This window comes from Sciurus vulgaris (genome assembly GCF_902686455.1).
Source record: "Sciurus vulgaris genome assembly, chromosome: 11".
In the NCBI taxonomy this organism is placed as follows: Eukaryota; Metazoa; Chordata; class Mammalia; order Rodentia; family Sciuridae; genus Sciurus; species Sciurus vulgaris.
In genome coordinates, this window is record NC_136472.1 from 18845459 (window position 1) to 18868313 (window position 22855).

The 22855-nt window shown below is 33.6% G+C and overlaps 1 protein-coding gene and 1 pseudogene across 2 annotated transcripts; both read left to right on the forward strand.

Moving 5' to 3' along the window:
* The first annotated feature begins 2782 nt into the window (after positions 1-2782).
* On the forward strand, positions 2783-4727 carry LOC306638419 (olfactory receptor 10AG1-like; annotated as a pseudogene). Its single transcript has 2 exons — positions 2783-2788; positions 3967-4727. The product of its transcript is annotated as an olfactory receptor 10AG1-like (transcript).
* Positions 4728-15503: 10776 nt separating this feature from the next.
* Positions 15504-16451, forward strand: LOC306639226 (olfactory receptor 10AG1-like; the record flags this gene model as incomplete). Its single annotated transcript, XM_079102622.1, has 1 exon — positions 15504-16451. The coding sequence occupies exon 1, from the start codon at positions 15510-15512 to the stop codon at positions 16449-16451; it is 942 nt and encodes a 313-aa protein (XP_078958748.1). The 5' UTR covers positions 15504-15509.
* Between the last annotated feature and the right edge of the window lie 6404 nt (positions 16452-22855).

Genomic DNA, 22855 nt, shown 5'->3' on the forward strand with positions numbered 1-22855 from the left:
CTGCCATGATTAGTGAGGTTGTGTATTTTGTCACATACTTGTTTGTGGGAAGCCTCTCAGCCATGTCCCGCCTGGATGAGAAAAGGGTTAACTGCCGGAGGAGAACGTTGGCTGTATATCACTCAATTACCCCCCAAACTTATCTACTCAATAAAAATACAACAGCCAATACTCTTTTTAAAATGAGAGGGGGCATGACAGGTCTGGCCATACCAGCTCTGGCCACACAGGTAAAGGGGGCCAGGACTGGGAGGAGCTTCTGTGATAGACAGAATAGGGTGGACTTAGTTCCTGGAAGCCAGGCCTCTGCACCCAATGGTTCAACCTAGTCTGATTCTGCTGAATACGGATGGCTTCCCACACTTGTTGACTATTTTATTCTTTTGTGAAACATCTATTGAGGTTTTGTCCATTTTTAATTGGGATATTTGTAATTATTGCCATTGAGTTTTTGGTGTTTCTTATGTATTCTGTTGACCCAGAACCAAATAAACAAAGAAAAATTTATTATCTCTTGTAGTCTACACCAATTCATCACAAATTGGGAATCAATTTTTTATTTTTGGTGAATATCGTAATTATATAGTTTTTACACTATTTCACATTTCTTTGGTTTTGTTCTCTTTCACTCTACATTATGTTGGTGACATTTCCTCATGTGATTGATATGCAGGTAATTAATTCACTCACATTTCTGTGTAACATTTCAATACGAAATATATCTCAATGTTATTTATTTAATTTAAAGCTAAAGTCAGCACAGCATGGAACATGCAATTTTTGGTACTCAAAGCAAGAGGTTTTTATACACTATTTCTTTTTATAAGACAGAAGGGTAAACCTGAGTGACTGTGATAAAGTTAAGGGCTGCAAATTCTAAGATATATGCCTGTGTGAGGCCTTTTCATAACTCCCAGCACTACTTGTACACAAACAAATACACACATGCAAATAGTTTTTCATTAGAGAATTAATAAACATAAGTATAAATGTAGAATGCTTATTGCTCAATTTATATTAGAGTTCTAGAACAAATAAATGAATTCAGCAAAGTAACAGGATATAAAATCAACTCTCATAAACCTAATGCATTTCTATTCATAAGTGATGAATCCTCTGAGAGACAAATTAGGAAAACTACCCCACTCACAATAGCTTCAAAAAAATAAAATAAAGTATTTGGTAATCAATCTAACAAATGAGGTGAAAGACCTTTACAATTATAACTGCAGAACACTAAAGAAAGAAATTAAAGAAAACCTTAGAAGATGGAAAGATCTATCGTGTTCTTGGATAGGCAGAATTAATATTGTCAAAATGAACATACTACCAAAAGTGCTATACAGATTCAATGCAATTCCAATGAAAATCCCAATGATGTACCTCATAGAAATAGAGAAAGCAATTATGAAATTCATGTGGAAAAATAAGAGATCCAGAATAGCCAAAGCAATCCTTAGCAGGAAGAGGGAAGCAGGAGGTATCACAATACCAGAACTTCAAGTACACTACAGAACAGTAGTAACAAAAACAGCGTGGTATTGGCACCATATTCGGCAAGTAGACTAATGAAGAAGAATAGAGGACAGAGAAACAAACCTACATAAATACAGTTATCTCATACTAGACAAAGAAGCCAAAAACATACATGGAAAAGATAGATTCTTCAATAATTGGTGCTGGGAAAACTGGAAATCCATACACAGCAAAATGCAATTAAACTCCTATCTCTCACCCTGTGAAAAATTCAACTCAAAATGGATCAAGGACCTAGGAATTAGATCAGGGACCCTGCACCAAATAGAAGAAAAAGTAGGCCCAAATTTTCATTATGTTGGTTTAGGACCAGATTCACTTATACAAGACTCCCAAAGTGCAAGTGATGAAAGCAAGAATCAATAAATGGGATGAAATAAAACTAAAACAGCTTTTTCTAATCAAAGGAAGTAATCAATAATGTGAAGAGAAAGGCTACAGAGTGGGAGAAAATCTTTACCACAGGTACTTCAGATATAGCACTAATCTCCAGAATTTATAAAGAACTCAAAAAACTTAACACCAAAAATACAAATAACCCAATCCATAAATGCGCTAAGGAACTGAGCAGATAACTCACAGAATATATACAATTGATAAATATATGAAAAAATGTTCAACATCTCTAGAAATTAGAGAAATGAAAATCAAACTACGCTAAGATTTCATCCTACCCTAATTAGAACGTCTATTATCAAGAATATAAGAACAATAGGTGTTGGTGAGATGTGGGGGGAAAGTTACACTCAAACATTGCTGGTAGGGTTACAAGTTGATGTAGCCACTTTAGAAAGCAGTATGGTAATTTCTTAGAAAACTTGGAATAGAATCACCATTCCCACTCCTTGGTTTATACCCAAAGGACCTAAAATAAACATAATGCAGCGACACAGCCACATCAATATTTATAGCAGCTCAATTCACAATAGCTAGATTGTGGAACCAACTTAGATGCCTTTCATTAGATGAATGGATAAAGAAACTATTGTATATATACACAATGGAATATTACTCAGCCATAAAGAAGGGTAAAATTATGGCATTTGCAGGTAAATGGATGGAGTTGGAGAATATCATGCTAAATGAGATAAGCCAATCCCCCAAAAACAAAGGTCAAAAGTTTTCTCTGACAAGTGAATGTTGATACATAATGGGGGGTGGCGGGGAGTTGTTTAAGGGAAGAATGAAAGGACTTTGGATTGTGTAGAGGAAAATGAGGGGGTGGAGGGGGCAGGGGAAAGGAAACATGGAGGTAATGAGACCTTACCCTATGTACTTGTATGATTACACAAATGGTATGACTCTACATCATGTACAACCAGAGAAATGAAAAGTTGTATATCATTTTTGTACAAAGAATCAAAATGTATTCTCCTGTCATGTATAACTAAATAGAATGAACAACAACAAAAAGAAATAAAATGTACTGTGTGCTCTCTTCCATAGCAGTCTAAGTATAGTGTGTTCTGGGTAGATTGATATTTATCTGGGCAAAATTTTTAAAAAGCAAAGAAGCAGATGCCTAAGAGCTGCTCTTAATCAGAAATTTAAAAGTGTAGGTGGAAGAAGTCCATGGGGTAGACAAAACTGTTGATACTGAAAGTGACCTTTTTAAAGAACAAATATCTTAAAAGTAGAAGGAATATCTATGTTGATATAAGTGGTCTCACTTTAAGTAATTTAAACATCAAAATATTTAAGCCTTACAGTGAGAAGAAAAAAACACCCATTGGAGAAAGGTAAATATGGACTATTTTATCCTGATAGTAAGCTTTAATTCATAAGACACATGCAGAATTGATGTTTAGAAATTTGTGGGTAAATGTGGTTTATTAAAACAGTTCATATATAATTTTTATTCTATTAAAAGACCTTGCAATGAAATAATAATTATAAAACACTGATATGAATTTATTTGCACCTCTGTACATTGACTGACCTAAATCCTAACAACTCCCCTTTTTTGTTTTGTATGGTCTGTTGATTAGACATGACTTGTCTTCTGTTTAAGGAAGGTGGAGGGAAAAGCAAAGCAAACATTGGCAAAAACAAGCACAGCACAATAAGGCAAGTATCATTAAACATCCTCCAATAAAAAGATGTTTGATCCATGTAAAATTTGGTACTCATGAGGTTAATCAAACTAATAAATCCAAACCTCTATCATCTTGTATCTGATTTACAATGTCTTTAAAATGATCCAATTCCTTTTGAATAGGGATACTATAATCAGTTAAATTGAAACAACGCATATTGTTAAAATCTTGGCATCTATATGATGTAACAACAGCAAATAATCATTAGCAGCCCTAATATCAACAATAGCTTGATGATACAAATTTCAGAAGAATTAACAATTTCCGGTAAGTATGGAGGCACCACCAACAGGGATTCAAAAACAGAGAAATAACACAATAATAGCCAGCATAGCCTGCTCTCCACACTCCCATGTACTTTTTCCTTTGCAATTTTTCCTTTGTGGGGATCTGTTATGTTTCAGTTACTCTCCCCAAAATGCTCATGAATCTTGGGACCCAGAGAAGGATCATCTCTTTGGTTGCCTGTGCTACACAGATGTGCTGTGTTCTTGTCCTGGGAGCAACAGAATGTTTCCTTCTGGCAGTAATGGCCTATGACCACTATGTGGCCATTTGTAACCCTCTGCAGTATCCTCTGGTCATGACCCACAAGGTCTGAATCTAGCTGGTGGCTGCCTCCTGGATCACTGGAATTCCTATCCAGGTAGAGCAGACCCTCCAGGTTTTCTCTCTACCAATTTGTACTTCCAACATAATCAACCACTTCTTCTGTGACAACCCCCCAGTACTTAAGCTGGCCAGTGGGGAAATGTTTAACAATGAGCTGATGGTCTGTATGACTGCTCTGCTCTTTGTATTGGCCCCATTTCTGTTCATTCTTATCTCCTATATCAAAATCATCGCTACAGTCCTTAAACTGCCATCGGCCACAAGCAGGGCCAAAGCCTTCTCCACCTGCTCATCTCATCTTACAGTGGTGCTGTTATTCTTTGGATCAGCCATTATTACATATTTAAGGCTAGTCATTCAACAGAAACTGACAAAGTGCTTTCTCTTTTCTATACTATTGTGACTCCCAGGTTTAACCCCATGATGTGTAACCTGAGGAACAAGGATGTCAAAAGGGCATTGAGAAAATTATTAGGTAAATAGTTTATTTAAATCAACATGTTACATCTGCAGAACTTGCTTTTTTCTGCATTTGTAATATAATTTCAAGTGGTATGCATATTTAAATTTGCATCTTACCTATCTCTTAAATAGTAACAATTTTCAAATTAAATTTTATTTGTGCTGTTGAGGGATGTTTCTCTCTTGAGTTATAGGAAGAATACATGTGTCTCCAGATAGCAAATCATTTCATTGATAATTCTTTAATTTTCTGTATGTGTGCCACACTTATTCTCAAAATACTCTCAACAGGAAAGATTGTAATTGACTTGATAATATTACAGGCTGCATGATATCACTTATTGAAAGTCATGTCATTCATATCCATAGTTTTGTGACAACCATTTTTAAAAACATGTAGACAATGGACATTAAATGAAGTACACACACATATACATACACACATATATCTTGAGCTAACAATGACTGAGGAACAAGGATGTCAAAAGGGCATTGAGAAAATTATTAGGTAAATAGTTTACTTAAATCAATGTAAATTATATTTGCAAGACTTGTTTTTTTTCTGCATCTGTAATAAAATCTCCAGTGGTATGTATCTTTAGCTCTGTCTTATGTATCTCTTCAGTGATAACTATCTTCAAATTAAATTTTATTTGTGATGTTGGGAGATGGTTCTGTCTTAAGCTGTATAGGTGATATACATGTCAAAAAATTCCAGATAATTTAATTGATATTTATTTTTGTATGTGTATGCAACACTTATTCTGAACACACTATTGACAATCATTTTAATTGAGTAAGTAATATTACAGGCTCCTTTGTTATCACTTATTGAAAATCATGTCCTTCCATCCATAGATTTATGACAACCATTTTTCAAAACAGGTCAGAAATGGACATCAAATGTAGAACAGATACAGTGACAAACACACACATACACATATATTTTCACCAAACAAGGACTATTCAGAGAAACCACTTGTTAGAGAGAAAAACATGTAGTTCCAAAAGTGGGGTTGGTGAATAGTATGCCTACCTTACATACCATTAAAAGCTATTATTCTATATAGTAATCATATCATATTATAATAAATATTATTACAAAGTGCACATAATTTAGAGTACTGTAAAAAGGAAGAATGCTGTGAATAATTGACAAGTATTTCTTTTTCTTAAGTATTGATGATTCGTTGTTTTTCAAGGTAAAGATTTTCTTGGGGAGATAAATGATACAATATAATTAGGGAAGAGGATATAATATTATAAAGGCATGTATTTGATATAAAGCATAGCTATATCACACATACTTTCACACTGTAGTCATTGAAAATGATGAATGAAGATGTAATTAATGTTCATTGTATCTATCTCAAAATACACTATTCTTTTATGTTTCTTTCATTTCACTAATAGTGTAGAATTTATTGCCATTAATTGGTATAATTTATATAATGAATAGTATCAAATGGTAAATTATGTGCATTGTGGTTAAGAAAAATGTAAACAGTTTCTTGTACTATATTTCATTCTATTGATATAAGTAAACATTATTAGTATAGGCAAAGGTAACATATTTCTGAGAAGTCTGACCTGTCCCCAGATTTATGATTAAATGAAAATGTTGTAACGTTTGCACCTGCTATTACAAGCATTTGTCTTTAAGTGACTAATATCTGTTCTTATTACATTTACATGAAGATACCTAACAGAAAGTGGAAACAAATGTACTGGTATTTTCTGATTTGCAGAAGATATCCAGAATATGTGTTAACAACTTACACGACATGCCCACAAAAAGAAATCTACCCCAGCTGAGATCAAAGAAAAGCATGAACAATCACCAATAATTTCAGATAATGCCTCTATTAGAAGTATCTAAAATCTAACATAAATGATTAGTAATAGGAGAATGATAATAGAAAGAAAAATAGAGGAGGGATAATTTCAGGAAAAATAATTTCCAGGCAGAAATTGGAAAAACCGTAAGCTATTGCACTTGGAATGCTGTAAGATAGAAATTGAGGAGTCCTTTTTTCTTATTGTTCCTACTATGAAATATAGAAAGAATATTGTTTGAAAGAAGTGAATTTTGGAAGAAGCAACATTTATCTTTTTTTTTTCTGTGATAACTTTTTTTTAAATTTAAACAAATGGGATACATGTTGTTTCTCTATTTGTACATGGAGTCAAGGCATACCATTTGTGTAATCATAAATTTACATAGGGCAATGTTGTTTGATTCATTCTGTTATTTTTTTTCCCTTCACCCCCACCCCTCCCACCCCCTCTTTTCCCTCTATACAGTCCTTCCTTCCTCCATTCTTACCACTCTCCTTATCCATAACCCTAAACCTAACCCTAACCCTAATGCTAACCCCTCCTATCCCCCATTATATGTCTTCATCCGCTTAACAGAGATCATTCGTCCTTCAGGTTTTTGAGATTGGCTTATCTCACTTAGCATGATATCCTCCAATCTCATCCATTTGGGTGCAAACGCCATAATTTTATCATTCTTCATGGCGGAGTAATATCCCAGTGTATATATATGCCACAGTTTCTTTATCCATTCATCAACTGAAGGGCATCAAGGTTGGTTCCACAATCTGGCTATGGTGAATTGAGCAGGTATGAACATTGATGTGGCTGTATCTCTGTAGTATGCTGATTTTAAGTCCTTTGGGTATAGGCCAAGGAGTGGGATAGCTGGGTCAAATGGTGCTTCCATTCCAAGCTTTCTGAGGAATTTCCATACTGCTTTCCAGAGTGGCTGCACTAATTTGCAACCCCACCAGAAATGTATGAGTGTACCTTTTTCCCCCACATCCTCACCAACACCTATTGTTGCTTGTGTTCTTGATAATCGCCATTCTAATTGGGGTGAGATGAAATCTTAGTGTAGTTTTGATTTGTATTTCTCTTATTACTACAGATGTTGAACATTTTTTCATGTATCTGTTGATTGCTTGTACATCTTCTTCTGTGAAGTGTCTGCTCATTTCCTTAGTCCATTTGTTGATTGGATTATTTGTATTCTTGGTGTAGAGTTTTTTGAGTTCTTTATAGATTCTGGAAATTAGCGCTCTATCTGAAGTATGAGTGGCAAAGATATTCTCCCACTCCGTAGGCTCTCCTTCACATTACTGATAGTTTCCTTTGCTGAGAGAAAGCTTTTTAGTTTGAATCTATCCCAGTTGTTGATTCTTGTCTTTTATTTCTTATGCTATGGAAGTCCTGTTAAGGAAGTCTGATCCTAAGCCAACAAGTTGAAGGTTTGGACCTACTTTTTCTTCTATAAGATGCAGGGTCTGTGGTCTGATTCCGAGGTCCTTGATCCATTTTGAGTTGATTTTTGTGCAGGGTGAGAGATAGGGGTTTAATTTCATTCTGTTGCATATGGATTTCCAGTTTTCCCAGCGCCATTTGTTGAAGAGGCTATCTTTTCTCCATTACATATTTTTGGCTCCTTTGTCTAGTATGAGAAAATTGTATTTATTTGGGTTTGTGTCCATGTCCTCTATTCTGTACCATTGATCTACCTGTCTATTTTGATACCAATACCATGCAGTTTTTGTTGCTATTGCTTTGTAATAGAGTTGAAGATCTGATATTGCGATACCCCCTGCTTCGCTCTTTCTACTGAGGATTGCTTTAGCTATTCTGCGTTTTTTATTCTTCCAGATGAATTTCATAATCTTTGAAAGAACACAGTGCTTCTCTTTTTATGATGGAATAGATCCAATGTAATCCACCTGCCCCTAAAGAGATTGAAGGCCAGTCCAGGAAATGTTGTCATATCAAGAATTCTGGGTTAATCACTTCTCCTGACAGATTAGATATTCATCAGTGTCTCTAATCAGATTGAGGATGATGATTGGAAGTTCATGCTGCTGTGTCCATGCATAACTATGTCTGCATGGTCCCTGGCACAGCAGCCCTTGGACAACGCTGATGGTACCTGGGCAAAGAGGCTTGGTGGTATCCACTGAATGCTTTGCCCTAATTCTTTGATTATCCAAAACCTCCTCAGCTGAGGTCAACATTTATAAACATTCACATGATTCACAAATATCTTCACTTCTTTATGAATCACTCGAAGAAATATATTTATGTATCTTTTCTAAAGATAAAGACTACTTAATGATCAGTTTTTAATTTAACTTCTTCCAAATCTACAACTGTTCACCAATTACCTTTAACCCATGGATAGGTACACAATGCCACATCTAGCCATTTTCCTTCCAAACGAAATGAACATTCAGAAGTTCAGAATTCTTTCCCCTGGTGACCTATCCCCTCACCAATCTCCTTCAGGGATGTCCCAGAAAGGGGCTGCACTGTTGTGAAGGTCAGCTTTAGGGTGATTCCTGAATGTCACGTAGACAGGTACACTATGCTTAGACTATGCTATGTCCACTTTCATGAGGTCATTAATGAAGAATTAGAGAGAAAATAATGTAGCAGGAGAAAGGACTCTGAGAATTTGGGCCTTTTTCTCATGTAAATTACTGTGTCATCTGGACCTGTTGAAGTCCTATACACACTGCTTTCATATTACATTGGGGTCTTTTAAAGAAAAGTTCGATTTTCCTGCTAGTTAGGTGGTCTATACAAATTATACATTTCAGCTTAAGAAAGGATGAAATTTTGTGCATTTTACAGATTTGTTCTTATTTAATTGGCACACTCATAGTTTGACAGTTAAAAGTATTGTTATTAGTATTTCAATAAAATATATGAATTATGGTGTAAAATTTCCTTTTGATCTCATATTTACTATTTGTGATTTATCTCTTTTTAGCTTTCTCAATCATTTAATATATATGTGTATATATTATTGAACTTCATAAAAACAATATTTATATAAAACAAATATTTTGATTTGATTATCTTTCTTTCTCTAAGTTTCAACATTTATGTATCTTAAAAAGTATGTGGAAGGAAGATCAACAGATTAGAGGAAGCTTAATACAGGAAGGTTGAGGAGAGGGAAAGAGGAGACACTTAGAACTGAAATGGATCAAATTAAATCCATGCCAGCATGAGTTGAGTATATCAAAATAATCTCAACTCTTATGTATAACTACAATGCAGTACGAAAAGCATTACAATTGCTGAAATACAAAACTGAAAGTAAGAAGAAAAATACAATCATTAGGGAATGCCTCTCTTACTTGGCTTTTTGTGTAGAGATTCATTAATGACTGATTCAATTACTCATTAGAAGTCCATGTAGATATTTTATTTTACATTATTGCATATCATTTTGGGTGGGATGTCATACTGGTAGTTGATTTGTCTAAGCCATCTAATTGTTTCTTATACAATTAATCATATTATCTTTTAAAGTAATTTTATTTTTTTCAGAATCAGCTGTAAATTTTGCAAAATTACAGCTTTAAATTATTGTTTTAAATTGCTACTTTAAATTTTTTAAAGGGACAATAGAAGAATCATATAAACACTATGCCTCATAATTACTGGTATAAATAGTTTCACAAAGGCTCTCTTTGGTTTTTATAATTTTGACTTGAACTATGGTGTCACTTCCTTTCAACTCAAAGACTTTATTTCACATTCCTCATAGGGCAGAAGCTTGTAGATGCAACTTAGTATTGTTGATGTTATTGATTTTATTTCTGTGTATAGATCATACTTTTTTGTTTTGTTACATATCTCACAAAGTCTGGTTAAAACTGAACAGTTGATCTAACACCCTACAGTATCTCCAGATTCCAGTGCTATTTATGAATGTATGTAGTTGCCATCTGTTTGTTTGGTCTCTTGCCTGGACTACTATCATGGAATCACTTTATGTTATAAAACAACTGATAAAATCTAGTTATTATTGTCATTATTATTGTTGTTGTTATTGTTGTTATGTTCCAATGTCCACATTTCTAAGAATCCCCCATTGTTCAGTATAGTTTAGTGACAAGCCAAATGATATTTATTTACCTTAATAATCTAGGAAGAAGACTTCCAAAATTTATTTACTGATTAATTTTTGTCTGGCTTGGAAACTTGGGAAATGTATTAAACTTTCAGGAACTTTCCAAGTTTTAATGGATTATTCTCCCTGCACACATGGTCATCTTCACCTGGATCCTTCTTGGGACAGCCTTGAGTGTGTATGGGGTCTTACACTTGCACCCAGTCATTCAGATCACTACAATAATTAGGCTTTGAACAGTACCCATTTTCATTTTCTCATTCCCCAGAAACTCCTGTTAAATTGTTGGCTAATCTGTTCCAAAGTCTATGAACAGCCTGGCATAGCTATAATTTTGGCCCCACCCCCACAATGACTTGCAATCGAAGGTGACATAATTTATAATAATTCTGAAAATTCCACCCCAATATGCTGTTTGAAGTCACAGGAACCTTCTCCTCTAATAATTAGACAGCTGCTAACTTATCTGGCAGGTAATATCCTGGTAGATCTTCTGTTCCATGTAACTGAAAGTGGGTAATGGAAACTATCTCATTCAAAACACAGTGGAATTTTAATATTCTTATTTATGTTGGATTAATTTTCTTCAACATTTTATTGGTACAACATATTTGTACAATTTCTTTGAGAAGGAGACAAAGACTTCTTGAAAGAAATTGAACTTTTATGCAGAAAACCCAAAAACTAATATTCTTGTTTTAAGAAATTATTGACTTTGTTACTTATTTAGGTGTAGAATATTTAAAATATATATTTGTTGGAAGAAAATGTATGATAAAATATGTGTGATCATGTATAGGCATATATCATACATTTTACCAAGAGCAAAAACTACAAAATAAAATATTTATAAATTAGACTTCATCAATATTAAACTTTTTTTCTGTGTTAACATTCTTGGGAAAATAAAAATACAGACTACAGACTCAGGAAAATATTGGAAAAGTCACATATCCATCAAAGGAAATGTATATAAAATACATGAAGATCTCTCTAACTTAACAGGATGAGAAAGCCATGGCCTAATTAAACAATGTACAAATTTCAAATTAAATTTAAAACAACAATTAATGTTGCATGTATATTTTAATGTTAAAATTAAATTAATCCCAAATAATATCACTCAAAATAGGTAAGTAAATATATAACCCTTAAATAGTTGTAGCTTTCAACGTTTGGAAATGAGGAAGGCATATGTTCCCAAAATGTATTTTCCATTTAAGTAATCATTTTTCTTTATGGTTGAATACATATATTCCAGGTTCCTGTGGCTGGACCTAATATTTTCTTCTTTGAACTTGTGAATGTGTGTCAGTGTATTTGTGTGGGGATGTGTGGGCCAGGTATATACAACTATGTTATTAATTTACACTCAATTTGAGGAGCTCCTTGTCTGGAAAAAAACAAACAAAAACTTCTTAAAATTCTATATTTTCACAAGTGAAGGCAATTAATGATAAAAATAGGGAATCCTAGTTGGTCACATGGCGATCTAGCTAGACATTACATTTTACAGCTTCCTGTCCAGGTTGCTATAGTCTGTAACTAAATTTTAACCCAGGGGTTTTTCCTGAAAAGTCTGCAAGACTTTTCTAGTTTGTGCAATTGGAAAGGTATAGTAAACACTGCTTTTCATTCCCCTTCTCTCCCTTTCTTTATGGGGGTGTTGATGAAGTCTCAGTACCCAGTGTGCATTTATAGGTGGCATACTCTTGTTGAAGAGGACAGGAGCAACTGAAGAGCCTGAAACCTCTTGATGACTTTTAATGACACATAAACTAAACTTCATTCTAATTGACGGCACTGAACATTTGCAGTTTTGTTAGAATAACTTAATTTGTACAATAACTAATTTGCAGTTATTAATTGTTGATTTCTCAGTATTTATAAGCACAGAAAGGAAGTGAGACTGAGAATATAAGGGCAGAATAGCCATTCATGTTTTAGTGCATTATATTAAATTCCTTGAATAGCAGGAAATTAATTTCCTCCATCAGTAAGCTACCTGGGAAAAGACTAATCCCCAGGGCAGACACTATTTCCTACCTCAGGAGCACTCTTTTTTTTTTTTTTTTCTTGTATTTTTTCCCTGAGAGTAGAATATATATTAGACAAGGAGACCCTCTGTTACAAATGAAGGTAAATTCCTAACACGCATGAAAAGAGCAAACTTATTTATTATTTTCTATCTTTGAACAAACAATGAAGGTAAGAATTATGATTAACCTAATTCTAAAATAGATAAGCATGGAATACTTTTGACATATATAGAATTTGTTTTCATATCTACCTTTATCTTTATGAATATGAGCAATAAGAAAAATTTAAAATTTTAAAAGAACCCTTTGTTGTGTACTTTTTCCTTTCCAAATTGCTCTTGTAGATTAAATTTGTTTTCTTGTGACTTTTGCTATTATTAGATGAACTGAGAGCAAAATGGAAAATCCTCTTCAATATAAAGAGGAAACATGAGAGTTTATTGTTCATATCATCTTCTTACATGGTAATATTTCCTAAACAGTTATGTGATGAACATATATTTAACAATTTCACATCAAAAGACTTGGAGATCATATCTCTTGAAAACCCAATTATATAAAATGCGTTAGAAAAAATATTGAATACACCTTATAAAAATGACTCTGCAGCAAACTACTATTGAAAAGTTTCCTGGTTTAAGAGTCAAAATCCATGATAAATGAATCTAAAAATGCTAGAGAAATGTTAGCATGCTTATATTTTTTCTATCTTTAGAGATTTCTGGCAGAAACACATCCTTCTGCTTTGTGTACACCTATACATCCTTTTATTTCTTATTTTGAATTTGGTTCCATCAACTTTCTCTGAATATAATATGTATAACAGAAGATCCGATTAATTCAACACTATTTATACCAAATTAAATCATTGTTTCAAAGTAGCTAACAGTTAAATAAACATGAAGTATCTGAACTCTGAAAAGGTGGTTATATCTAACTGAATTACTGGTGATTTTCTCTCAGAATAGTATAAATAAAAATTTCTATAGGTTTTCCAATCAGAGAAACCAGCAGGAAAGTTCGGTAATTTAAATAAACTTCTTATATTCAATTATATCTAGATTTAAGAACAATTTGAATAATTATACTTATAATTTTTCTCTCTTTTTAGGTATTGAGTATTGAATCCAGGGTACTGTAGCAGAAGCTTTATCCCCAGGTCTTTAATCCTTTATTTTTGAGATAAGGATGTTGCAAATTTGTCCTGGCTGATCTAAAAATTTTCATTCTTCACTCTCAAACTTCTGAGTAGTAGGAATTATAAAATTTTTTCTTTATATACAGTTAGGCACAGAGAATCAACTTAAATATTCATATAGTTGCTGGTCCATTTTACAAATGGAAATTTGAGACTCTCCCACCTATGAAAAAGAGAAGGTAAGATATCATTCGCTGTAGATGAAGATGAAACACAAGTTCTGTTTATATTGCTGTTTCTTGCTTATTATATTTTGAAAGCTTGGTCATAAATTGCTTTATCAATGTACACTCCTACTTGAACAGAGGGAAATGAGAGCCAAAGGAGATTACCTTGTGTAGAAACCATTTAAAGAGTGAGCTGATGTAGCAAAGAGAAAGAAGAGGATGGCATTTCCTAATGATTAGGGTTAGATTATCAATTGTGGGCAATAATACATGATAGTCCACAATAAAGTAATGATTCAATGAATGGTTTTATAATTGTCCATGTAGGGCTGGGGAAATAGTTCAGTTGGTAGAGTGCTTGCCTTGCAAGCACAAGGCCCTGGGTTCAATCCCCAGCACTGAAAGAAAATTATATATATAATATATATATATATTATATATATATAAAACTGTTCATGTATTAAGCTCTCAGGTTAATTATATACAAGAATAAATGTTTAAAAAATTTTATGTCAGAAAATAAAATACTTTGTGGTAGAGTTTTATATCCTTAAAATCACAATAAAGCCACATTTTTTTTTCATCTGGTAGTTTGTGTCATCAAAGAGTCTCAGATACACCATTTTATATTGTAATATCAAATTTTCATTTAAAGTAATTGTATAATTATGGAAGAAGTTTAAAGAAACTTAGAACATCAATATTTGGTGGAATATTGTGGATGTAATAAGAAATTCTTATTTAACTTCCCCATGTTTAGCTACAGAAAGTCCACAGGATGACCAAGTCCAGGATGCACTTTGTTCTTTCTCCATTTTAATTTGTTTTTGAACCTGAAATCTTGACCACTGTGTACACTTCACAGAATAAGATTAAAGGTACACATCCTAATTGCATTTAGTCCCTTCATATGTGAAATATTTATAACCAATATGGAAAATATTTAGCAAAAAATGAGATGGTAGAATTTTTCTGCAAGAGTGAAGGAAAATAAAATAATTCCTACATACCCATCTCCAAAAACACAATTAGATGTATACACACACAGAAGGCTTTCAAGGAAAATCAGAAATCAAGGAAGTAAAGTTTGAATTGATCATCATAGAAAACAATGTTTGGCGAGCTGAAAAATTTAAGCTAAACTAGTAAAACTATGGCTTCAGTTGAAGCTAGATTCAGATATAGAATTTTGAGGGTTTAAATGAAAATTAAAGTGACATACCTTATCACAGAAACAAGAGGATTGTTTAATAGTCCTCAGCAGAAAATAAATACTAAAAATTTGGAACAAAAAAAAATCTTCACAATTTCAGCCAAATGGAAGTCATAGATTTTTATCTTACATGTATCTGGGAAATTGGAAAGCAAACCATCTTCTGTGTACATTTAAGGAAACAAAAGGAAAATTAAGTTAATTCTCTATTTCTGATTGAATCTTTCCCACAGATGAAGCATGAAGAGGTAGAAGCAGAAGAAAATGTCTCCACAGTGGTCCAGTTTGTCCTACTGGGATTTTCTGACCTTCCAAACCTCCAAGGGTTTCTATTTGGGGTGTTCTCCATTATTTACATGATTATACTCATTGGGAACAGCCTCATAATCATAATAACCAGGTTTGACCCTGCACTGCACAAACCCATGTATTTTTTCCTGGCAAATTTTTCTTCACTGGAAATCTGTTATGTTTCAGTCACTCTCCCCAGGATTCTGTTCAGCCTTTGGACTCAGGATAGGAGCATCTCCTTACTGGGCTGTGCCACCCAATTGTGCTTCTTCCTTGTGCTTGGAGCAACAGAGTGTTTCCTTCTGACTGTGATGTCCTATGACCGCTATGTGGCCATCTGCAACCCTCTGCACTATCCCCTAGTCATGAACCCAAAGAAGTGCCATCAACTGGCAGCTGGCGCCTGGCTTGGGGGAATGCCAATCCAAGTAGGGCAGACATGGCAGATATTCTCTCTGCATTTTTGCCATTCTAACCAAATCAACCACTTCTTCTGTGACATACCCCCTATTCTCAAGCTAGCCTGTGGGGACACCTCTGCGCATGAGGTGTCTGTCTATGTCGTGGGTATGTTGTTTGCTGTAGTCCCTTTTATGTTGATACTTGCTTCTTATAGCAAAATTGTTCTTACTATTCTGAGGTTGCCCACAGCCCAAGGACGTGCTAAGGCATTCTCCACTTGCTCCTCACACCTAGTGGTTGTAGTTTTATTTTTTGGATCAGCATCCATTACCTATCTTATGCCCAAATCCAACCATTCTGGAGGAACTGACAAACTGCTGTCTCTTTTCTACACCATAGTGACTCCAATGTTTAATCCCATGATATACAGCCTTAGGAATAGGGATGTGATTGCTGCATTGAATCGATTGTTGTTTAAATGATAGTGTCACAAATTAATGTATGAATGCTTGCATTGTTTGTCACGAAGTTATCAGGAAAATGTTTTAAATCTTACATTCCTCCTTTGAGATACTGATTACTTCCAATTAAGAATCTCTTTGTGTTACTTTTGAACAGAAGCCTGAATTTTAGTCTGATTGTTCCTATTTTGGGCAAATTACTTTATCTTCAATAATTGGTATCTAAAAGAATATTTTCTCACCAAAAACATTGCAGTGTATATGAAATATCCCTTGTAAAATTGACAATCAGTATCAAATGTTATGACTTTCAACTGAAATAAACTGGCGGATTATTTACCTAAATAATTTATTATGTATTCACACCTGTAGTTGTTAGTTTTCTTCTTTGATTCTTAATATATTTATTTACCAATTGTAAGTTGAATATTAAAATGTTTGTTAAGTGAGTGGTTAAATGAGTGAATGCATAAACAATATTTTTTGCTTCATGCTTCAGACACTTGGCCATCTCTACAGATTTTAGAGCATCACTAAGAATTAAGAACGCATTTATTTAATTCACTATGTCTCAGTGTGAATTTACTCCAGAGATAATATTAAAAAAAATCTTATGAGCATTTAATTCTCTTCCTCAACTTTTCCTACCTGAGTATATGATAAAATATAACAAGCCTATCTGGTAAGTTATTCATTCCATTAACCAATTACAGCCATTGGTTAATATGAATGCATTGGAATTTAGTCCTAAGAACCTAATCAACTTTCCCTGGAATGCAATATTATATGATGTGTCAGTTAATAATGTTAGTAGAGATCTGGTCAAATAAAGACCATATAAACAAGTCATTGCATTTCCCTGTAACACTGTGATAGGCAAAAAAAAAAAAAAAAAAAAAAAAAAAAAAACCTAATTCATGGGATGGTGAATACAGTAAGGACATGACAAATGGAACTTTGCACAAGTGTGCCAGATTAAAAACTAGGAGATTAAGAGATCATCAAGGCAACCCATGACATGAGACCCCCAAAAAAGAAAGATGAAAGAAGAGTATGTCAGGTACGTGGAATAACAAAAGAGGAAGGGAAAAGGAGGCATAAGAAGGATTCAGTTTGTCTTTACTGCCTTTCCATAAATGGGCCATATATGCCAAAGTGGTCACTTTGGAAGCCACCAATGACAACCCAAAAACAATTAGCTGACATTCACTAAGAAAGCAAGTATCACATTTCAATGTCCTCAAAGAACAGAATTCTTCCAATAATGTAATTGACCAAGTAAATGGATTCCCCAGGATAGCCTCCTGAAAACATGCAGTGAGACTGAGCAAGAGAGAAGACACAGGTGGACCTACAGAATAGCTTGATTTCAACTCAGGAGTCTATCAACAGAGTGCATGAACAACCTACAGAATGGGAAAGAGTATTTTCAAATCCTAACCGGTTAATATCCAAAGCATACAAAAAACTCAAAGTGCTCAATACCAAGAAAACAAATAATCTAATTTAAAAATGGTGAAAAAAATGAACAGACATTCCTCAAGGTATAAAAATGACCACAGTTATGTAAGGCAACTACTCAACATGACTGTCATTCAAAAGCAAATAAAAGCAAAAGTGATATCACTTCATGTCTGCAAAATGATGTCTTCCAAATATGTTGGTCAGAATAAGGAAAAAATAACACTTTGAACAATCTTTGTGGGAATATAAATAAATTCACCCAATGTGGAAAAGAGCATGGAGCCTCCTCAGAATATTACAAATAGAACTGGAGTATGGTCCGGCAATCACACTAGTGGGTATGTGTCCAAAGTAGATCGACCAGTGTGTTGAGGTGATACCTGTACTGCTGTGTACAGCATGAATTACAAAGACATAGAGTAAGTCTATCAGTACCTCAGCAACTGAATCCATACATAGAACCTGGTATATAAACAATGTGATGTTGTTTTTTCTTAAAAACCAAACAAAATCCTGTCATTTTTAGCAATGTGGAAGAACCGGGAGGACATTAGAATTGGTGATGTCGGCCAGACGCAGAAAGAAAAACAAATCACGATCTCACTCCTGTGTGTAATCTTCATTTGTGAACTCGGAAGAAGAGTATAGAATGGAGTGTGTGAGGGTAGAGTGGAGGGATTGCAGGGATGCTTATCAGAGCAGGGAAAATCACTGAGAGGAGGAGCAAGCTGAAGTGATCTGGTACTTCATGCTGAGTGTAGACACCAATATAGCTTGATGACTATAGTTCATGTTTATTAATTTTAGATTATATGTAATTACACAAAAGTTTACATATTAATGGTGTACCATGTAATGTTTTGGTACATGTATAAATTATGTACTTTTTACATCATGATAAACCTATCCATGTCCAAAAGCTTTCATCATGTCCTTCTGGGAATATTTTCAAAATCCCGTTTTTCCAGGGTTTTGAATGATGGAGTGGAGTACTGCTCTCTCTAGTCACCATAATGTGCAATAGTGCAGCAGAATTCTTTCTCATTTGTAACTGGGAACCCGTTGATAAAACTTTCCCTTTCCCTCACAACCCCCTACTCTTCCCTGCTTTTCCTAACCAGCAAGGTACTCTGAATGTACGTGAGATCGACTTTTTTAAGATTCGACATGGGAACAAGATCATGTGGTACCTGATCTGTTCTTGGTTTTTTCTCATTTAACATAATAATCTTCAGATAAATCCATGCTGTCACAAATCACAGGATTCTATTCTTTTAGTGGCTGACTCATAGTACATTGTGTGTAAGTAAAATACCTTGGTTACTCAACTGTCAATTGATGGACAGTTAGAGGGTTTATATTTCTTGGCTGTTGTGAATGAATACATGAATGTGCATTCATTCAATATTCTGGTTCATTCATTCAATATTCTGGTTTCATTTCCTCTGAATATTTACTCAGAGAAGGGACTGTTAGATTCCGTGGTAGTGTTAATTTTAATTTTTTGAGGAAGTCCCATACACTTTTTCATAGTGTCTGCACTAATTTGCAGTCTCACCAACAGTGTGCAAGTGTTCCCTAGCCTCTACATCCTCACTAACTATTGTTTTGTTCTGTTGATCACAGTCCTTTCTGTCAAGGTGAGGTGATGTTTCAGTTTGCATTTCTGCCATGATTAGTGAGGTTGAGTATTTTATCCCATACTTGTGGATCATTTTTTGCTTTTGCAAAATATCTATTCAACTCTATTGTCCATTTCTAATTGAGATGTTTGTAATTTTTGCTCTTCAGTTTCTGGAGTTTCTTATATATTCTGTTTAGCCAGAACTACGTAAATAAAGAAAAATTACTAGACTTTTGTAGTCTATACCAATTCACCACAAATTGTGAATCAGTTTTGTATTTTGAATGAATATTGTAATTATGAAGTTTTTACAGTGTTTCATGTTTCTTTGCTTTTTGTTCTCTTTCACTCTACATTATGTTGGTGACATTTCTTGATGTGATTGATATGCAGGTAATTCATTCACTCTCATTTCTGTGTAACATTCCAGTAAGAAATGTATCTTAATGTTATTTATTTAATTTAAAACTAAAGTCAGCATGGTATGGCACACGCGATATTTGGAACTCAAAGCAAGATGTTATTAATATACTGTGTATTACTGTTTATATGACAGAAAGGTAAACCTGAGTGACTGTAATAAAGTTCAGGGCTGCAAACCCTAAGATATATGCTTGTGTGATGCCTGGCTGTAATCCCCAGCACTATGTACACATGAATAAATACACACATGAAAGTAGCTCTTCATTGGAGAATTAATAAAGAGGTAAGTGTCAAATTAGGATGGTTACAGACGATATTGCTCATTGCCCAATTTATATTAAATAGTAAAATGTTCCATGCATTCTATTCCATAAGGAGCCTGAAGATGGTGTATTCTGGGTAGAATAAGAGTTTTCTGGGAAAAATTATATAAAGCAAATAATCAGATGGCTAGGAGCTGCTCTAATTAGAAATTTAAATGTGTAGGTTGAAGAAGTCCCTGGAGTAGACAGAATTGTTGATATTTGAAGAGCAATTTATAAAGAACAAGTATCTTAAAAGCCGAAGGAATATCTATGTTGATATAAGTGGTCTCACTTTAAGCAATTTAAATATAAAAATATTTAAGACTTATAGTGAGAAAGAAAATCTACCTATTCAAGAAAGGTAAGTACGGACTATTTTATCCTGATAGTGAGCTTTGCTTCATAAGACAAATTCAATATTTATGACTGGAACACAGTGAGAAAATGTATTTTTTATTAAAGTAGCTCATATATAATATTATTATATTAAATATAACTTGCAATGAAATAATAATTATTAAACACTGATATGAAGTTATTTGAAGTGAAAAAAACTGTTCTAATTGTTGTATTTTAAGCAAAGATAATATTATAGAAAAACTTCATTTCAAGCAAACACTGTGTAAGCAATACATTCCATATATACCTATTCAATCTAGATTACATTTTAATAGATGATTTAAAGTCAAACAATTCATGAAGTGAACTTATAATCATTGAGGAATACAAGCAATATAGTAGTATAGAAATATAGGATAATTTTTTTAAAAAATAATTATTTGTGAAAAAAAGACCTATAGGATGTATTTTTTTCTTTAATTTTAATTTAGAATTTAAGTTGTTAATGTGCAGGAAATATACACACAGAGATGAAGCTTAGGGAGATTGGAGTCATTGTCCCCACTTGATATAATTACTTATTACTTTAATCTTTTGAATTTTTCCAAATACAGGGGCTTGAATTTAAAAGAGACAAACTAGAGCATTAAGTTTTTTTATGTTTGGTTAATACAAACATAAACATGTACCAAAATGAAGGGCAGTATAATTTTATTTGAGCATATTGACAAATTTCTGCTCTTTCTACCTTGCTTCCTCTAATTGAAATAATATTCATTTCATTTTTAGGTACTAATAACTTCATAACAAAATGTTGGGGTTTTACAACATTAATTTAGATTATATTTATCATGAAAGTTATTGTAATAGGAAATTATTATTTTAAAATATTGCCTTTTACCATAACGATAAAGATTGAATTCTTTTTATTTTCTTTCTCTTAAGAGGGATAATTTTAAAAGTGTCTTTTACTTTTAATCATTTCCGAGTAAAATATTGAGCACCATAAAAGGTGGACAACCACTTTTTTACAATCTGTCTTGCTCCGACATAATAAATAGTTATAGTCTTTACGTCTCAGATCATTTACTGATAATAAAAGGCATACAGAAAATTCAGACCAAATTTCAACCCACTGGGCTGAGGAGTCATTTGTATTTTGGGTAGTAAAACCACAGAATAGAGATAAGAATATAAACAACAATGTGACAGAGAAGTTATGGATATTTCATATTGAGAGTTTTGGAATTCCATAAGTTTAGAAGATTATTCAAAGGTCTCTTTCTATGCCCACAATATATATATCGGTCATGGAAAAGAATAAGAATTTTAAAATGTTTTTCCCCTGTTGCTGGAAATTGAATAAAATTAAAAGAATCTTAAAAAGAATAAGCAGCATTTAAATAGGCTTACATAAATATCATGCCCTCTAAAGCTGCTTCACATATATTAAGATCAGTAACTGACATATTAATCCTAAGTCTGGGTACAACTCGTAGACTATTTTTTTTTGAAGACCTGTGGCACAGGGAATAGAGCAATTTGCATGAATCTCACACCAGTAGGAAGAGGAGCTGTAATTCAATTCCAAACCATTGAGGTAGGATTCCGTTACACTTCCATGGCTACCCTTATTTTGTGTTTGGGGGACAAGGTCCAAAGCTGCAGGTTTGGAGGAATGACAGGCAAGGCTGGGATTAGTGAAGAGCCAGAAGCAGAAGACACCTTGGCACAATATCTAAACTAGCAGTACCTTTTAGAATTGGGCACTTACTAAATGGCCCCTGAGAACGAAGGAGTACCTCTTAATTATTTTATCAAAGGAGTCAACTTCAACTTTCCATCATCCTGACCCAAAGGAAAAGAAAGAATGGTATAAAGTGCCTAAAAGTAAGCTGTTAACTCTATGGAATAAAACTTTTTAAGCAATGTGTTATTACCTTAGGGGCTAATGACATATTATCCTAATGCCCAGTTTCTATACTCTATACAATTATTAGTACAGAAACATAACTAGATGACAATCACCTTAAAATGAATCACTGATATTTTTCCAATACTGTCTCATTTAATTCTCACAGATGAGATACCTTAGAAATGTTAAAATACTTTTTCTTATATCACAGATAATAAATAGTGGAGTTGGGATTCAAACACGAGTTCAATAAAAGAGATTTGCATTAACTTGGAATCATGAAACTTATGGGGAAAGGAAGAAATTGTCTATCATTATCAAGTCTCAATATGTTATTTTCTAAAACAAATGAAAA